The sequence below is a fragment of the Panthera pardus genome, unplaced genomic scaffold (assembly GCF_024362965.1).
Source record: "Panthera pardus isolate Hobbes unplaced genomic scaffold, ASM2436296v1 HiC_scaffold_8, whole genome shotgun sequence".
NCBI lineage: Eukaryota > Metazoa > Chordata > Mammalia > Carnivora > Felidae > Panthera > Panthera pardus.
The window spans coordinates 5,121,828-5,139,804 of NW_026527013.1; the positions used below are offsets into that span (position 1 = coordinate 5,121,828).

The following is a 17,977-nucleotide window of genomic DNA, read 5'->3' on the forward strand; positions in this document are numbered from 1 at the left end:
GCTGTGTTTCAGGGACAAGACAGGCTCAGGGTCCCCATACTACTCCACCATCTGAACTCCACTCTTGAGAGCGAGAATCCCAAGCAGACTCCACACCCAGAAAGAGCCCAAGGTGGGGCTTGATCTCACAAATGTGAGATCATGATCAGAGCTGAAATTAAACAAAGACACTTAAGTGACTGAGCCAACAAGGCACCCCTAGAGATCCACATGAAAGAGAGCATACACACAATGCTGGCAAGCTGCTGTTGGCCATGGGCTGATTGCTGCACCAGGGATTCAGCCTGGAGGTGTTGGTTCTTCTCCATGTGAACTGCTTTTTCATGGCTGGTTGGGCTTCCTCACATATGGCAGCTAAGTTCCAAGCATGTGCATCTCGAGAGACTACGGAAGGGGTGCGAAGTATCTTTATGACATAGTGCCACCACTCTCAGAGTCCCAGCATGCTCAGATTCACAAGAAGGGAATGTAGACGGCACTGCTTGCTGGAAGGAGTACAAGTTCACATAGAATGAAGGCCATATGGCATGGAAGATGTTGTTTCCACCATCTTTGAAAATACAATCTGATACACAAGATGAAGCAAACTCTTTCTGTGTCCAGATATAGATGAATGTTCTCAAAGCCCCCAACCGTGTGGTGCCAACTCAGTCTGCAAAAACCTGCAGGGGAGATACAAGTGCAGCTGCTTGCCTGGTTTCTCTTCTCCCACTGGAAATGACTGGACCCCGGAAAAGCCGGGTCATTTCTCATGCACAGGTAATGCTCTCAGGCATGGGTCTTGGGTGGACAGTGACCACTAGTGGGCAGTGTCTCTCACCTTAGCCACACAATCTTTGGTCTGCTCACTCTCCTCCACTGCTCCTCAGACATCGATGAATGCCTCTCCGATGGGGTCTGCCCAGAGCATGCTGAGTGTATCAACTCCTTGGGAAGCTACAATTGCAGCTGCCAGGTTGGATTCATCTCTCACAACTCGATCTGTGAAGGTATAGAGGACCTGCTTTTCTTTATGTATCTACTCAATTAACAACCACCTCACTTGATGATCCTGTGAGGTTAGAGACTATATTCTCCATTTTGGGGGTGAGAAAATTTAGGCTCAGACCATTGAAGTAACTTCCCCCAAAATGTACATCTATTAAGTAGAAGAGTCAGGATTGGAACTCCAGTCAAGGGTCTACTCTGAGTGCAGCAGTGGGTCAGACAATACTTGAGGGTAATGGCGGGGAGGGGGTTGGGGCTTCTGTGTCCCATGAGCAATAACTTTCAAGGGGGATCCTGGAAATTCCTGGAAACATTTTTGATTGTCACAACTGGTGGTGGTGATGGGTTCCTCTTGTCTAGTGAGGAGAGGCCACAGATGCTGCTAAAACCTTACAATGCACAGAACAGCTTCCCTACAACCAAAAATAATCTGGCCCCACATGTCTTTAGTTCTGAGACAGAGAAACTGTGTGATAGGGTGAGCTCAGACTCAAACTTCAGAACTTTTTCCTATAATGTATTTGGTTCAAGACCTCAGGGTTACCCTCAACCCCTACCCCATGCCTTACATACTAAATCAGTCATCATAGCTTGGGGAATTTACCTGCTAAATACGTCTTGAATCTCTCCATTCTTCCTCATGCTTGGTTCGGGCTTCATCATTAGTTTAGCCATGTCCTCCCTGGGCTTGTCCTTCCTCCATTCTTGTCCCCTCGAATCCATCCTTCCAAACTGCAGCCAGAATTTGCTCACAGGAAGCAAGGGCTCCATCTCCCTGTATCTGGTTGAGAACTATTGTTCTCCATGCTCATTTGTAGGGAAGGTGACACCATCAAGCAAGGCATGGAGTGATCCAGCCCTTATCACATCCCCTGGGCTTAGAGTCAGAGATATTTGAGGTCCTCTCTGATTTTTCTGATACATTTGTAGCAGTAGCTATTGCTGAAAAACAGATCACCCTGAAAGTCAGTGGCTAGAGACAAGCACCATATACGTGGTTTCTGTTCTGTGCATTGGAAATTCAGGTTGGGCTCTGCTGTTCACTTGCTTGCGTCTGTACTGGGCTTGTTCGTGTGTCTGTGGTCAGCTGTGAGTCAGCTTGCTCATCTCGGCTGGGCTGCCTCACGTGTCGGGGGCTCCTGTGGGATGATCCATCTCTCTTCCACCTTGTCTCTCCTTCTTCATTAGGGGAGTCTAGGGTTTGTTCATGTGGCAGAAGCAAGGGGCTTAAAGAATGAGCAGAAGCAAATAAGTCTCTAGAAATCTAAGACTTGGAACTGGCACGACATCATTTCTGCTATGTTCTTTTGGCCAGTGAAAGTCATAGGCCAGATTCAAGCTGGATTCGAGGTGTGGGGAAACAAGCTCCCATCATAGAGGAGGAGTGGCAAAGTCACACTGCACCGCACCATCTGCATCCCATGGTGTGGGTGCAGGGAGGAGTAAAGGAGCACAGCCATTCTATGTTCATCTGTCTTGGAGCTATTCACCGCCCTCCACTTATATATTTTGGGTCAGAATTTATTCTCGTGGCCAAGCCTAAGTGTAAGGGAGATGAGGAGTAAGTTGAACATGCACAGTGAGTCTCTGTTTGCAGTCTCCTATTCTCATTTCTTCATCTGCTTTGTCTTGGGTTTTCATCTCCACTGACCAGACGTGGATGAATGTGCTGACCCCACAACTTGCCCAGAGCACGCAACATGTCACAACAGTCCTGGAAGCTACTCTTGTGTCTGCAACCTAGGATTTGAATCCAGCAGTGGAAACATGAGCTTGCAGGGCCCAGGAGACATATGTGAAGGTCGGTGGGAAGGGTTTGTTAGGGAACCTGGTCCAAGTCTGCATGCAAAGACAACAGTGGTGGGTGAGGGGTCAGGATGTCTGGGCTGAGCTCAAGGACCTCATCTGCTAAGCTGATGCCAAAAATTGCTCATCCATTCACTCATGCACTCATTCAACAAATACTTCCTGAGCACCTACTATATGCCAGGCACTCTTCTAGAGCTGGTGGATACAGCACCAAATAACATAGGCAAAACGATTTGTTCTCCTAGAACTCATCATCTAGGGTTAAGGGAGATAGATAGCAAAATAAATGCATGGCCATATGTGTGCCAGGAGTATGTGAAATAAATAAAGATAAATAAGGCAGGAAAGGTGCATAGGCAGCACTGGGAGTAGGGGTCAACTTTTAGTAGAGAGAGTGGAAAGGAAAGGCCACACTGAAAAGTTGATATTTGAGAAAAGACGAGAAGGATATGAGGGAGTGAGATATTGGGTATCTGGGGAAGGGTGTTCCAGGAGGTGGGAACCGCAGATACAAAGGTCTGGAGGCAGGATCCCAGCCAAGGTGCTAACTAAGCTCTTCCGGACATGTACTCATTGTCTGCCCAACAACCTGATGGTATTGGTGGTGTTTTATGCCCATTTCATAGATGAGGAACCTGAGCCTCCATCGCGGTAAAACAACTCTTCCATGGTCAAATAGCTAGGAAGTAGGGGAGTCAGGATCTGAACTGGCCATCATTGACTTGAGTCCAAATTTCCAGACTCTGACTCAAGACCACCTGGGAAGCTGTCATCTAAAAAGTCCAGAACCAGACTGAACCTGATTTTAAATCCTGGTGTGCCTTTCACAGGCTGTGTGACTCTGCACAATTGTGATGCCTCAGTTTCCTCATCAGAAAAGTGGAAGTAATGTTAGTGTGCACCTCACAGGGCTGCCGTGAGCATTCCTCGAGCAGGTGCATGTAAGGGATCTTCCTCAGTGTCTGTCACAAAAACTCAACATATTAGCAGTAAATTTTTTATTTTAGCTAACAAGTACTTACCTCATACTTGTTAATCTCCAGACTCTGCTCTGAGTCCTTCACAGATGACACCTTATTCAATGCTCCAAACAACCCTATGGGGGAAGAACTATTATTATCCTTATCTGACAGATGCGGGCACTGAGACACACAGAGGTGAACTCTCTTGCCCAGTGCATTGTCAGCTCAGGGCCACCAGAACAAAACACTGCAGACAGGGTGGTTTCAACATTGAGATCTATTTTCCCTCCATTGTGGAGGCTGGAAGTCTGAGACCACAGCTGGGTTCTGGAGAGGGCCGTGCTCCTTGCTTCCAGATGACTGCCTTCATTCTGGGTCCTCATGGACAGTGAGCTCTGGTGTCTCTTTCTTTGTTTTAAGGGTACCAGTCCCATTTATATATGTTTATTTATTTTGAGAGAGAGAGAGAGAGAGAGAGAGAGAGAGAGAGAGAGAGAGAATGCAGAAGATGTAGAGAGATAGGGAGAGAGAGAGGAAGAGAGTGGAGAGAGAGAGAATCCTAAGCAGGGCTCGAACTCACCAGCTGTGAGATCATGACCTGAACAGAAACCAAGAGTTGTATGCTCAATTGACTGAGCCACCCAGATGCTCCAGGGCATGAATCCCATCTTAAGACCTCATCAACTTAATCATCTTGTGAACTCCTTTTGTCCAGATACCGTCTCACCGTGTGGGGGATGTAACGTATCAATCTGGGGCACATATTTCAGTCCACAGCACCCAGTAACACACAGTCTATAGGGCCAGAGCCAAGCTTTGAGCCCAGGCTGTCCATGCTTTGCACCCCTCCACTTGGATGCCTCTCAGTCATTATTATTATTACTGATAACATAGTATTTCTTAGGGGGAGGAATTGAGATGTATCAAGGAACGGGGGCCAGGGAGTTCAAGGCTGAGGGAGCAAACAGTGAGCCTTCCTGGACCTACAGGTAATCAGTGAATCTGGATCAGGAATTACTAAGGGGTTAGCAAGGAAAGTTGAGTTAGGTGAGCTTAGGTGGGTCCAAACTCTCAGAGTCTCATGTGTTCTAAAGAGGAGTTTGGATTTTATCCCGAAGTGTGGAGAGCCTCATCAAAAGATTTGTGTGGGTCACATCCTGGCTCTTTGCACTTCCTTTCAGCAGTGTTTAAAAGGGTGCGAGCAGAGCCAGGGAGACCTGCTGGCTTCAGTCAGGATGGGGCTGTGCACTGCCATGGCCTCAGCGTCCTTTATCCTTTTGACTCAGCCTAGTTTTCTGCTTAGATGTGGACGAATGTGCCAGGAACTCAACTCTTTGTGGCCTCAGCTCAGTGTGTACCAACACCCTGGGGGAATACCATTGCTCCTGCCTGCCTGGGTTCTTTTCACCTGTTGAGTGGACCCCTGAGAAACCAGAGGATTTCAGATGTACAGGTAATGCTCCCAGCCATGCTGAGGACTTTTAATGGATGTCAACGTACCCTGAAGAGAGTGGCTTACAAACAACCCTTTCTGCTTGCTCATGATCCTGTGGGTTGACTGCATGGTTTTTGAAGGCGGGGGTGGGCACTATGATGGCACGAGGTCTAAAATGGCCTCACTTATATGGCTTGTAGTTGGTGCTTGGCTCTGGGTGGGAGCTCAGATAGGCCCTTCAGTTTTCCTCATGGGCCTGTCCACACCAAAATTTTGGATGGTTACTACTGCACTTGCAATCGAGGCTTTCTGGCCAACAATGGACCGATGCAGTTCAGGAACCCAGGAGTGACATGAAAAGTTGAGTACGCACCCCCTCAAGACCCTCCGCCATTTTGTAGGATAATCAGGTGGAAGCTGGCTGGGCAGTGGATGTACGTACTTTTTTGTGTCCCAAACGTTATTTTCTCTCCCTCTCCTTCCCTGCCTTCTTTCCATTCTTTTTCCATAGTGACAATGATTCCTGTTCACTAAAAATTCTAACCATTTGGAGCTGACATTAAGATGAAAATAGGAGTGAAAATCAATATCCAGAATTAACCACTGATTTCATTTTGGGAAATCTTTTGGTTGTCTCTCCATGAAGGAAACAAGAACTTTTAACATTCGCTGAGCACCAGGCCCCCAGTGAAGGGATTTATGTGCATTTTTACATTAAATTGAGTGTAGGCATCCTGATGATCTCCACTGTACAGATGAGGACACTGAGGCTTGGAGTGCTGGAATGAGCTGTTCACGGCTGTGTGGTTGGGCTGGCCTCCAAACCAAGTCTTTCCAACTCTCACAGCAGTTTCTGAACCAAGTCAACTCTTTGCCACACTCTAGTTGTGCCGTGTTGGGGAAACGTATTTACCCTCTCTAGGCCTCAATGGTTCCATCTGCCGAATGAGCGTATAAGAGTACCGACCTCCAAGGACAGTTGGGAAAATTAAGTGCAATGAAGTACGTAGTGTGCTAGGCACATGTATGCTCCCAAGAGCTACTGCCTACATATGTAATGTAAATTGAAATAATCCCCAGAATGAGTGACATTCTGTGTCTCTAATTCTTGTGTTTATATCCCAATTCTCCCCTTGACAGTCAAGATCTGATTGTACCTCTGCCTAAGACCAGGGATCATTGAACTTTTTAATGCAAAGGGCCAAATAGTAAATATTTTGGAGGTTGCAAGCTGTGTGATCTCTGTCATGACCACTCAATACTCCAGTTGTAGTGCGAAAGCAGCCAAAGATGATACACAAATGAATGAATGTGTTTGTTGCAATAAAACTTTATTTATACCAACACGTGGTGGGCTGGATTTGGCCCATGAGCTCTAGTTCACTGGGTGCTGAATAAGGTTATTCATTTCTATTGTTATGGTATCCAGGGAGCCACTAATTTGCTTCATCTTGTGTACCAGATTGTATTTTCAAAGATGGTGGAAACAACGTCTTCCATGCTATATACCCTTCATTTTATGAATTTGTACTTCTTCCAGCAAGCAGTGGTGTCTTTGTTCCCTTCTCTAGAATCTGAGCCTGCTGGGACTCTGGGAGTGGTACTAGGTCATAAAGATACCATGCACCCCCTCCCTGTTCTCTTGAGATGCTCATTCTTGGGGCTTAGCTGCCATATGTGAGGAAGCCCAACCAGCCATGAAAAAGCAGCTGACCTGGAGAAGAACCAAGACCTCCAGCCCACAGCCCTGGTGGAGCAGCCAGCCCACGGCCAGCAGCAGATGCCAGCCTTGTGCGTATGCTGCCTTTAATGTGGATCCTCTAGCCCCCACTTAAGCCAACTCAGCTGAGACTGCACGGAACAGAGACCAGCCATACTCACTGAACTCAACTCAAATGGCAGATACATTCATGAACAAAATGAATGACTGTCATTCTTTTGAGACATTCAGTTTTGATGTCTAAGTTTGATGTAGTTGAGTATCTCCCCAGGACTAGATAATGAAGAATTACTTGCAAAGGAGTTGAGGGACCCATAAAATTGAGTTGTCTTGGTGCCATGGGGAGGCCCAGCTCAAGTCTCCTCCAGCCCTGGTCACGTCGCCTAAACACTTGCTATGTACTTGTCATGCAAACACAACCTCAAGGCACGTCTCTTACAGCTCCTCCCAGAAAACTGTACTTCTAGACAGAAATCTGGAGCTGCCCCTGGACATCAAGATCAGAACACAGGAATGTTCACTCCACCTTTGTTTGAGGTAGTAAAACATTAGAAACAACTGATAACTGATGATGAAAACTAGAGTTGACATAAAGAATAAGGTAATGTGCTCCTTCGTTCAACAAATATCTATCGAATACTCACAATGTCTTAGGCACCAAACCGGAGACAAAGGCATAAAGGGGATGAAATCCTTGCTGTAGTATCCATTATCCTCTAGATGGGGAATATTGATTTCAACCCAAAATGAAAAACCGGGGTCTATCAGGACTACTGTAGCTTGCCAAATGACCCCTGAGCTGTAACTCAAAGAGAAAGAAGGATTTGAGGTCTCCTGGATACCATAACAATAGAAATGAATAACCTTATTCAGCACCCAGTGAACTAGAGCTCATGGGCCAAATCCCACCCACCACGTGTTGGTATAAATAAAGTTTTATTGCAACAAACACATTTATTCATTTGTGTATCATCTTTGGCTGCTTTCGCACTACAACTGGAGTATTGAGTGGTCATGACAGAGATCACACAGCTTGCAACCTCCAAAATATTTACTATTTGGAGTCGTTTCTGCTTCCATACAAATTTTAGAATAGTTTGTTCTAGCTCTGTGAAGAATACTCTTGTTATTTTGACAGGGATTTCATTGCATGTGTAGATTGCTTTGGGTAGCATCAACATTTTAATATTTGTTCTTCCTATCTTTGGGCATGGAATGCTTTTCCATTTCTTTGTGTCTTCTTCATTTTCTTTCATATGCTGTCTATACTTTCCAACGTACAGATCTTTTAGCTCTTTGGTTACGTTTATTCCTAGGTATCTTATGATATTTGGTGCAATTGCAAATGGGATTGATTCATTGATTTCTCTTTCTGCCGCTTCATTATCGGTGTATTGAAATGCTAATGATTTCTGTATGCTGATCTCATCTTCTGTGAATTTGCTGAGTTCCTGTATCAGCTCTAGCAGATTTTTGGTGGTGTCTTTTGGGTTTCCCGCATAAAGTATCATGTCATGTGTGAAGAATGAAAGTTTGACCTCCTCCTTGTCAATTCGTATGCCTTTGATTTCTTTGTACTGTCTGATTGTTGAGGCTAGGAATCCCAGTGTTATGTTTAACAACAATGGTGAGAGCGGACATCCCTGTCATATTCCTGACCTTAGGCAGAAAGCTCTCAGTTTTTCCCCATTGAAAATGAGGGAAATGAGCTCTGGGTCACTTGTATGTAGCCTTTATGATGTTGAGCTATGTTCCTCCTATCCTGACTTTCTGGAGGGTTTTTATCAAAAAAGATGCTGTATTTTCTCAAATGCTTTGTCTGCATCTATTGAGAGGATCATGTGGCTCTTATCCTTTCTTTTATTAACGTGATGTATCAAGTTGAATGATTTTCAGATATTGCACCAGCCCTGCAGCCCAGGAGGAAATCCTACTTTATCGCAGTATATAATTCTTTTAATGTATTGTTGGATTTGATCCGCCAGTATCTTGTTGAGAATGTTTACATCCATGTTCATCAGGGGAACTGGTCTGTAATTCTCTTTTTCAGTGGGTCTTTACCTGGTTTTGGAATCAAGGAAATGCTGGTCTCCTAGAATGAGTTTGGAAGTTTTCTTCCATTTCTATTTTTTTGAATAGCTTCAAAAGAATAGATTTAACTCTTCTTTAAATGTTTGATAGAATTCTCCTGGGGAGCCATCTGGCCCTGGAACCTTGTTTATTGGCGGATTTTTGATTACTGATTCAGTTTCTTTACTGACTATGGGTCTGTTCAAATTTTCTATTTCCTCCTGTTTCAGTTTTGGTAGTTTATATGTTTCTAGGAATTTATCCATTTCTTCTAGGTTGCCCAATTTGTTGGCATACACTATCTCATAATATTCTCTTATTATGGTTTGTATTTCTGCGGTGTTGGTTGTGGTCTCTCTTCTTTCATTTGTGATTTTATTTATTTGGGTCCTTTCCTTTTTCTTTTTGATGAGTCTGGCTAGGGGTTTTTCAGTTTTGTTAACTGTTTCAAAAAACCAGCTCCTAGTTTCATTAATCTGTTCTACCGGCTTTTTCAATTTCAATATAATTGATATCTGCTCTAATCTTTATTATTTTCCTTCATCTGCTGGTTTTGGGCTTTATTTACTGTTCTTTTTCTAGTCCCCTTAGGTGTGAGATTAGGTTGTGTATTTGAGACCTTTCTTCCTTCTTTAGGAAGGCCTGGATTGCTATATACTTCTGTCTTATGACCACCTTTACTGCATCCCAGACATTTTAGACTGTTGTGTTTTCATTTGCATTGGTTTCCATATACTTTTTAATTTCTTTTTTAATTTCTTGGTTAACCCATTCGTTCTTTAATAGGATGTTCTTTAACCTCCAAGTATTGGTAGTTTTTCCACATTTTTTCTTATGGTTGATTTCAGGTTTCATAGCATTGTGGTCTGAAACTACACGTGGTATGATCTCGATCTTTTCATACTTGCAGATGGCTGATTTGTGATCCATCCTGGAGAATGTACCATGTACACTTGAGAAGAATGTATATTCTACCTTTAGGATAAAATGTTCTAAATACGTCTGTTAAGTCCATCTGGTCCAGTGTGTCATTCAAAGGCATTGTTTCCTTGCTAATTTTCTGCTTAGATGATGTGTCCATTGCCATAAGTGGGGTGTAAAGCCCCTTACTATTATGGTATTATTATCAGTGAGTTTCTTTATATGTGTGATTAATTGATTTACATGTCTGGCTGCTGTCAAGTTGGGGGCATAAAATTTCCCAATTGTTAGATCTTATTGGTGGATAGACCCCTTCATTATGATATAATGCCCTTCTTCATCTCTTGTTACAGTCTTTATTTTAAAATCTAGTTTGTATGATGTACGTATGGCTACTCCAGCTTTCTTTTGACATCTATCAGCTTGATAGATGGTTACCCATCCCCTCGCTTTCAATCTGCACGTGCTCTTGGGTCTAAAATAAATCTCTTGTAGGCAGCATATAGGTGGATGTTGTTTTTCTTATCCATTCTGATACTGTCTTTTCATTGGAGCATTTAGACCATTACGTTCAGAGGGATTATTGAAAGATATGAACTTAGTGCCATTGTGTTGCCTACGGTTGGTGTTTCTGGTGATACTCTCTTTCTAGTCTTTGTTGCTCTTGGTCTTTTTGTTTTGATTTTCTCCCCTCAAAGAGTACCTCTTAAAATTTCTTGCAGGGCTGGCTCAGTGGTCACAAACTCCTTTAGTTTATGGTTGTCTGGGAAAGTCTTTATCTCTCCTTCTATTCTGAATGACAGCCTTGCTGGATAAAGAATTCTTAGCTGCATATTTTTCCCACATTGAATACATCCTGCCACTGCTTTCTGGCCTGCCAGATTGTTGTGAACAGATCTGCTGTGAACCTCATCTGTCTTCCCTTGTAAGTTAAGGACTTTTGTACTCTTGCTAGTTCCATGATTCTTTCCTTGTCTGTGTATTTTGTGAATTTGACTGTGACATGACTTAGTGATGGTTGGGTTTTGTTGAATCTAATGGGAGTTCTCTGTGCTTCTTGGACTTTGATGTCTGTGTCCTTCCCCAGATTAGGGAAGTTTTAAGCTATAATTTGCTCACATAAACCTTCTGCCCCCTTTTCTCTTTCTTCATCTTCTGGGACTCCTTGTTACAAATGTTATTCCTCTTGAGTAAGTTGCTGAGTTTTCTAAGTCTTGCATTGCAATCTTTTGCCTTTGTTTCCCTTTCTTTTTTTCTTTTATTCTTATTTTTAAAATTTACATCCACGTTGTAGCGTATAGTGCCACAATGATCTCAGGACTAGATTCCTTAATGCCCCTTACATTGAGTCCATCCTCCCTCCTACAACCCCTCCAGTAACCCACTGATTGTTCTCCATATTTGAGAGTCTCTTACGTTTTGTCTCCCTCTCTGTTTTTATATTATTTTTGCTTCCCTTCCCTTATGTTCATCTGTTTTGTATCTTAAAGTCCTCATATGAATGAAGTCATATGATATTTGTGTTTCTCTGACTAATTTCGCTTAGCATAATACCCTCTAGTTCCATCCACATAGTTGCAAATGGCAAGATTTTATTCTTTTTGATTGTCGAGAAATACTCCATTGTGTGTGTGTGTATACACCACATCTTCTTTATCCATTCATCCATTGATGGACATTTACGCTCTTTCCACTCTTTGGCTATTATTGATAGTGCTGCTATCAACATTGGGGTGAATGTGCCCCTACGAAACAGCATACCTGTATCCCTTGGATAAATACCTAGTAGTGCAATTTCTGAGCCATAGGGTAGTTCTATTTTTAATTGTTTTCCAGAGTGGCTGCACCAGCTTGCATTCCCACCAGCAGTTCAAAAGAGATCCTCTCTCTCTGCATCCTTGCCAACATCTGTTGTTGCCAGAGTTGTTAATGTTAGCCATTCTGGCAGGTGTGAGGTGGTATCTCATTGTGGTTTTGATTTGTATTGCCCTGATGATGAGTGATGTTGAGCATGTTTTCATGTGTCGTTTGGCCATCTGGATGTGTTCTCTGGAGAAGTGTCTATTCATGTCTTTTGCCCATTTCTTCACTGGATTATTTGTTTTTTGGGGTGTTGCGTTTGATCAGTTCTCTATAGATTTTGGATACTAACCCTTTATCTGATATGTCATTTGCAAATATCTTCTCCCATTCCGTTGGTTGCCTTTTAGTTTTGCTGATTGTTTCCTTCACTGCACAGAAGTTTTTTTATTTTGATGAGGTCCCAATAGCTCATTTTTGCTTTTGTTTCCCTTGCCTCCAGAGATGTGTTGAGTAAGAAATTGCTGTGGCCGAGGTCAAAGAGGTTTTTGCCTGCTTTCTCCTCGAGGTTTTTTTCTCCTTGAGGATTTTGATGGCTTCTTGTCTTACATTTAGGTCTTTCATCCATTTTGAGTTTATTTTTGTGCATGGTGTAAAAAAGTGGTCCAGGTTCATTCTTCTGCATGTCGCTGTCCAGTTTTACCAGCACCACTTACTGAAGAGACTGTCTTTATTCCATTGGATATTCTTTCCTGCTTTGTCAAAGGTTAGTTAGCCATACATTTGTGGGTCCATTTTTGGGTTCTCTATTCTGTTCCATTGATCTGAGAGTCTGTTTTTGTGCCAGTACCATACTGTGTTGATGATTAAAGCTTTGTGATACAGCTTGAAGTCCGGGATTGTGATGCCTCCTGCTTTGGTTTTCTTTTTCAGGATTGCTTTGGCTATTCGGGGTCCTTTCTGGTTCCATACAAATTTTAGGATGGTTTGTCCTAGCTCTGTGAAGAATGCTGGTGTTATTTTGATAGGGATTGCATTGAATACATAGGATGCTTTGGGTAGTAATGATTTTTAACAATATTTGTTCTTCCAATCCAGGAGCATGGAATATTTTTCCATTTTTTTCTGTCTTCTTTAATTTCTTTCATAAATTTTCTATAGTTCAGTGTATATATTTTTCACCTCTTGGTTAGATTTATTCCTAGATATTTTATGGGTTTGGGTGCAATCGTAAATGGAATCGATTCCTTGATTTCTCTTTGTGTTGCCTCATTGTTGGTAAATAGGAATGCCACGGATTTCTGTGCATTGGTTTTATGTCCTGCAACTTTGCTGAATTCATGGATCAGATCTAGCAGTTTTTTGGTGGAATTTTTGGGTTTTCCATATAGAGTATCCTATCATATGCGAAGAGTGAAAGTTTCATCTCCTCCTGGCTGATTTGGATGCCTTTTATTTCTTCGTGTTGTCTGATTACTGAGGCTAAGACTTCCAATACTGTGTTGAATAACAGTGGTGAGAGTGGACATCCCTGTCTTTTTCCTGACCTTAGGGGGTAAGCTCTCAGTTTTTCACCATTAAGGATATTAGCATTGGGTCTTTTGTATATGGCTTTTATGATCTGGAGGTATGGTCCTTCTATCCCTACTATCTTGAGGGTTCTTGTCAAGAAAGCATGCTGTATTTTGCCAAATGCTTTCTCTGCATCTATTGAGAGGATCATATGGCTCCTGTTCTTTCTTTTATTGATGTGATGAATCACATTGATTGTTTTGTGGATATTGAACGAGCCCTGCATCCCAGGTATGAATCCCACTTGGTGGTGGTGAATAATTTTTTTAACGTGTTGTTGGATCCAGTTGGCTAATATCTTGTTGAGGATTTTTGCATCCATGTTCACCAGGAAAATTAGTCAATAGTTCTCCTTTTTTGTGGGGTCTTTGTCTGGTTTTGGAATCAAGGTAATGCTGGCTTCATAGAAAGAGTTTCGAAATTTTCCTTTCATTTCTAATTTTTGGAACAGCTTCAAGAGAATAGGTGTTAACTCTTCCTTAAATGTTTGGTAGAATTCCCCTGGAAAGCCATCTGACCCTGGACTCTTGTTTTGGGGGGAGATTTTTGTATTACTAATTTGATTTCTTTGCTGGTTATGGGTCTGTTCAAATTTTCTATTTCTTCCTGTTTCAGTTTTGGTAATTTATATGTTTCTAGGAATTTGTCCATGTCTTCCAGCGTACCCATTTTATTGGCATATAATTGCTCATAATATTCTCTTATTATTGTTTGCATTTCTGCTGCATTGGTTGTGATCTGTCTTTTTTCCTTCTTGATTTTATTTATTTGGGTCCTTTTTCTTTTTGATCAAAGTGGCTAGTGGTTTATCAATTTTGTTAATTCTTTCAAAGAACCAGTTTCTGGTTTCATTGATCTGTTCTACCGTTGTTTTTTTTTTTTTGTTTTGGCTCCAATAGCATTGTTTTCTGCTCTAACCTTTATTATTTCCCATTTACTACTGTGTTTTGGTTTTATTTGTTGTGGTTTTTCCAGCTCTTCAAGGTGTAAGTTTAGGTTGTATGCCTGAGACCCTTCTTCCCTCTTTAGAAAGGCCTGGATTGCTGTATACTTTCCTCCTATGACTACCTTTGCTGCGTCCCAGAGGTTTGGGGCTGTGGTGTTATCATTTTCATTGGCTTCCATGTACTTTTAATTTCCTCTTTAACTTTTGGTTAGCCCATTCGTTCTTTAGTAGGATGTTCTTTAGCCTCCAAATATTTGTTACCTTTCCAAATTTTTTTGTGGTTGATTTCAAGTTTCATAGCGTTGTGGTCTGAAAAATATGCATGGTATCATGTCGATCATTTTGTACTTGTTGAGGGCTGATTTGTGTCCCAGTATGTGATCTGTTCTAGAGAACATTCCATGTGCACTGGAGAAGAATGTATATTCTGCTTCTTTAGGATGAATGTTCTCAATATACTTGTTACATCCATCTGGTCCACTGTGTCATTCAAAGTCATTGTTTCCTTGTTGATTTTCTGATTAGACGATCTGTCCATTGTTGTCAGTGGGGTGTTGAGTTCCCCTACTATTATGGTATTATTATCAATGAGTTTCTTTATGTTTGAGTTTAATTGATTTATATATTTGGGTGTTTCACATTTGGAACATAAATGTTTACAATTGTTAGGTATTCTTGGTGGGTACAACCCTTAATTATGATGTAATGCCCTTCTTCATCTCTTGTTACAGCCTTTATTTTAAAATATAAATTCTCTGATATATGTATGGCTACTCTAGCTTTCTTTTGGCAACCATTAGCATGATAGATGGCTCTCCATGCCTTTACTTTCAATCTGCAGGTGTCTTTAGGTCTAAAGTGTGTCTCTTGTAAATAGCATATATATATGGATCTTGTTTTTTTATCCATTCTGTTACCCATTGTCTTTTGATTGGAGCATTTAGTCCATTGACGTTTAGAGTGATTCCTGAAAGATATGAATTTATTGCCATTATGTTTCTTGCGGAGGTGGAGTGTTTGGTGGTGTTCTCTGGTCCTTTCTAGTCATTGTTGCTTTTGGTTCTATTTATTTATTTATTTATTTATTTATTTATTTATTTATTCATTCATTCATTCATTCATTCATTGATATTATTTTTTCTACCTTTTCTCCCCTCAGAGAGTCCTCCTTCAAATTTCGTGCAGGGCTAGTTTAGTGATCATGAACTCCTTTAATTTTTGTTTGTCTGGGAAACTTTTTACCTCTCCTTCTATTTGAATGCCAGCTTTCCTGGATAAAGAATTCTTGGCTGCATATTTCTCTGATTCAGCACACTGAATGTATCCTGCCGCTCCCTTCTGGCCTGCCAAGTTTCTGTGGATAGGTCTGCTGCAAACCTCATCTGTCTTCCCTTGTAGGTTAAGGACTTTTTGTCCCTTGCTGCTTTCATGATTCTTTCCTTGCCTGAGTGTTTTGTGAATTTGACTGTGATATACGTTGTTGATGGTTGGTTTTTGTTGAATCTAATTGGAGTCCTCTGTGCTTCCTGAATTTTGATGTCTGTGTCTTTCCCAGGTTAGGAAAGTTTTCTTCTATGATTTGTTCACATAAACTCTTCTACCCAAGTTTCTCTCTCTTCATCTTCTGGGACCCCTATGATTCTGATGTTGTTCCTTTTTAGTGAGTCACTGATTTCTCTAATTCTTAAATTGTACCCTTTTGCCTTAGTCTCTCTCTTTTTTTCTGCTTCGTTGTTCTCCATAAGTTTCTCCTCTATATTGCTGGTTTGCTGCTCTGCTTCATCCATCCCTGCTGCCATGGCATGCATTGGAGATTGCAGCTCAGTTATAGCATTTTTAAATTATTCCTGACTAGATTTACTTCTTTTATCTCCACAGAAAGGAATTCTAATCTATTTTCGACTCCAGCTAGTATTATTATCGTGATTCTAAATTCTTGTTCTGACATCTTGCTTGTATCTGCGTTGGTTTAGTCCCTGGCTGTCATTTCTTCCTGCTCTTTCTGTTGGGGTGAATTCCTTCATTGTCATTTTGAAGATAGAAAGAAATTAATGAGGTAAACAAAATTTAAAATTAAAAAAATTAAATTAAAACAAATTAAAAACAACACACACGCATACATAAAAATCAAATAAATGATGCAAGATCTAGTTGTGTTTTGGTCTGGGTATTGAAAGGGGCTTGATAGATTAGAGAGAAAAAAGGGAAAAAGAAAAAAAGGGAAACGTTTGAAAATTTGAGAAAATGAAAACAATGAAATAGAATAAAATGAAATGATAAAAGTAAAATAGAATTTGAAAAATTTATACAAAACTAAAAAATATAGTGGACAAAATTAAAGAAAAATATTTTTAATAAAATTGAAAATAAAAAGAAATTTTTTTCTCTTCCTATATTCAAGAAAAAGACAAAAAGAAAAGAAAATTGAATAGATGGGCCAGCAAACAGACTGTAATACGATTGAAATTACATCGTTTTCCCCTAGAAGTCAAACTACGAAGCACTTTATAGTGTGTAAACTAAGCAGGTGGAGAGACTTATGGTTCCTAAAGAGTGAGGTTGACCCAGTTGGGTGGGGCTTGGTGTAATGGCTCTGTTCTCCACTAGGTGGCGCTGCTTAGCTTACTGGTGTGGATTGTTGTGGCGCTTGTAGGTGTGTATGCGCATGCACAGCAGGGGTGAAAATGGCATCACCCAGGTACCCAGTCTCTAGTATCAGAACTCTTTTCTCCGCAGCCAGCAATCGTGTACCCTTCCTTTGTCTCTGGCTTCCATCTGCCTCTTGCTTTTACATTGTCTGTGACCAAGCCATCAGGCTGCAGGTGGCACCTCCCTCCTGAGTTTTACCTCAGATGCAGCTGTTTTTTCCTGACCCCTTACTTCTGACAGACTGGCATTGTCCTGCTCAGATTTTGTGTGGGAGGAACTCATTGAGGAATGGCTGGGTGCTGGCCACACCCAGGAACGTTCTCGGGACCATGCTGCTGCTGATGCCCAGAGACTGACTGGGTGGCAACCTGCCCCAGAAAATGTTCACGTGATCGTGTAGCAGCAGCCGTTCAGGGATTATGGAAAATCACAGCACACATCTGGCACCAGGCTTTACCCTTAACGACCTTGTTCTAGCACCAGGAATGTAGTTGTTTTCTGGGGTCTGCTGGGACCTCTGGGGTCTGCTGGGGTGTCCACACGGACTCTACCAAATATTCTCCCAGCAGGGGAACCACCTCTCCTTGTGTGGCATGGGACTTCACTCTGCTCCTGAGGATTCGCCCATCCCACCAGAGTACCCAGGTATTGAGCTAGAGTTTCACACCATGCCCCTGTTGTTTATAGAGTCTCAGTGAGATTTAAACCCTCTCCTTTCTCCTTTCTGCCTTTTTTGTTCAGTCCCTGCAGCTGTTTCCCCTTTTCCAGTTTCTCTCCAGTTATTTGGGGGGGGGGGGTCTTTTCCCATACTATCCACGCATCTCTGTCCTCTCTCTGCAAGCAAAAATGGCGCCCTACCCTCCAAGTCTTCTCTCTCCCCAGTTTACCTCTCCGAGCCGTGTACCTGTTGAGTTGTGTGGTCCAGGTTGTGCAGATTGTTGTGTTAATCCTCAAGTAAGATTTCTAAGTGTACAGGATGGTTTAGTGTTGATCTGGCTGTATTTCATGGATGTGAGACACAAAAAAACTTCCATGCTGTTCCACCACCCTGGATCCTCCTCTGTTTTCCTCTTTTTTTGTGCTTCATGAATTTCCATAATTTTATC

General features: G+C 41.9%; 1 protein-coding gene across 3 annotated transcripts in view; it reads left to right on the forward strand.

Moving 5' to 3' along the window:
• LOC109253957 (adhesion G protein-coupled receptor E1) overlaps positions 1 to 17,977 on the forward strand; it is an 87,393-nt gene that overhangs the window by 17,088 nt on the left and 52,328 nt on the right. For all 3 annotated transcript variants that reach the window (XM_053897429.1, XM_053897430.1, XM_053897431.1), the window contains exons 3-6: positions 604 to 759; positions 870 to 989; positions 2,642 to 2,788; positions 5,062 to 5,211. In XM_053897429.1, the coding sequence (XP_053753404.1) occupies positions 604 to 759; positions 870 to 989; positions 2,642 to 2,788; positions 5,062 to 5,211 (573 nt within the window). The remainder of the gene's footprint in view (positions 1 to 603; positions 760 to 869; positions 990 to 2,641; positions 2,789 to 5,061; positions 5,212 to 17,977) is intronic.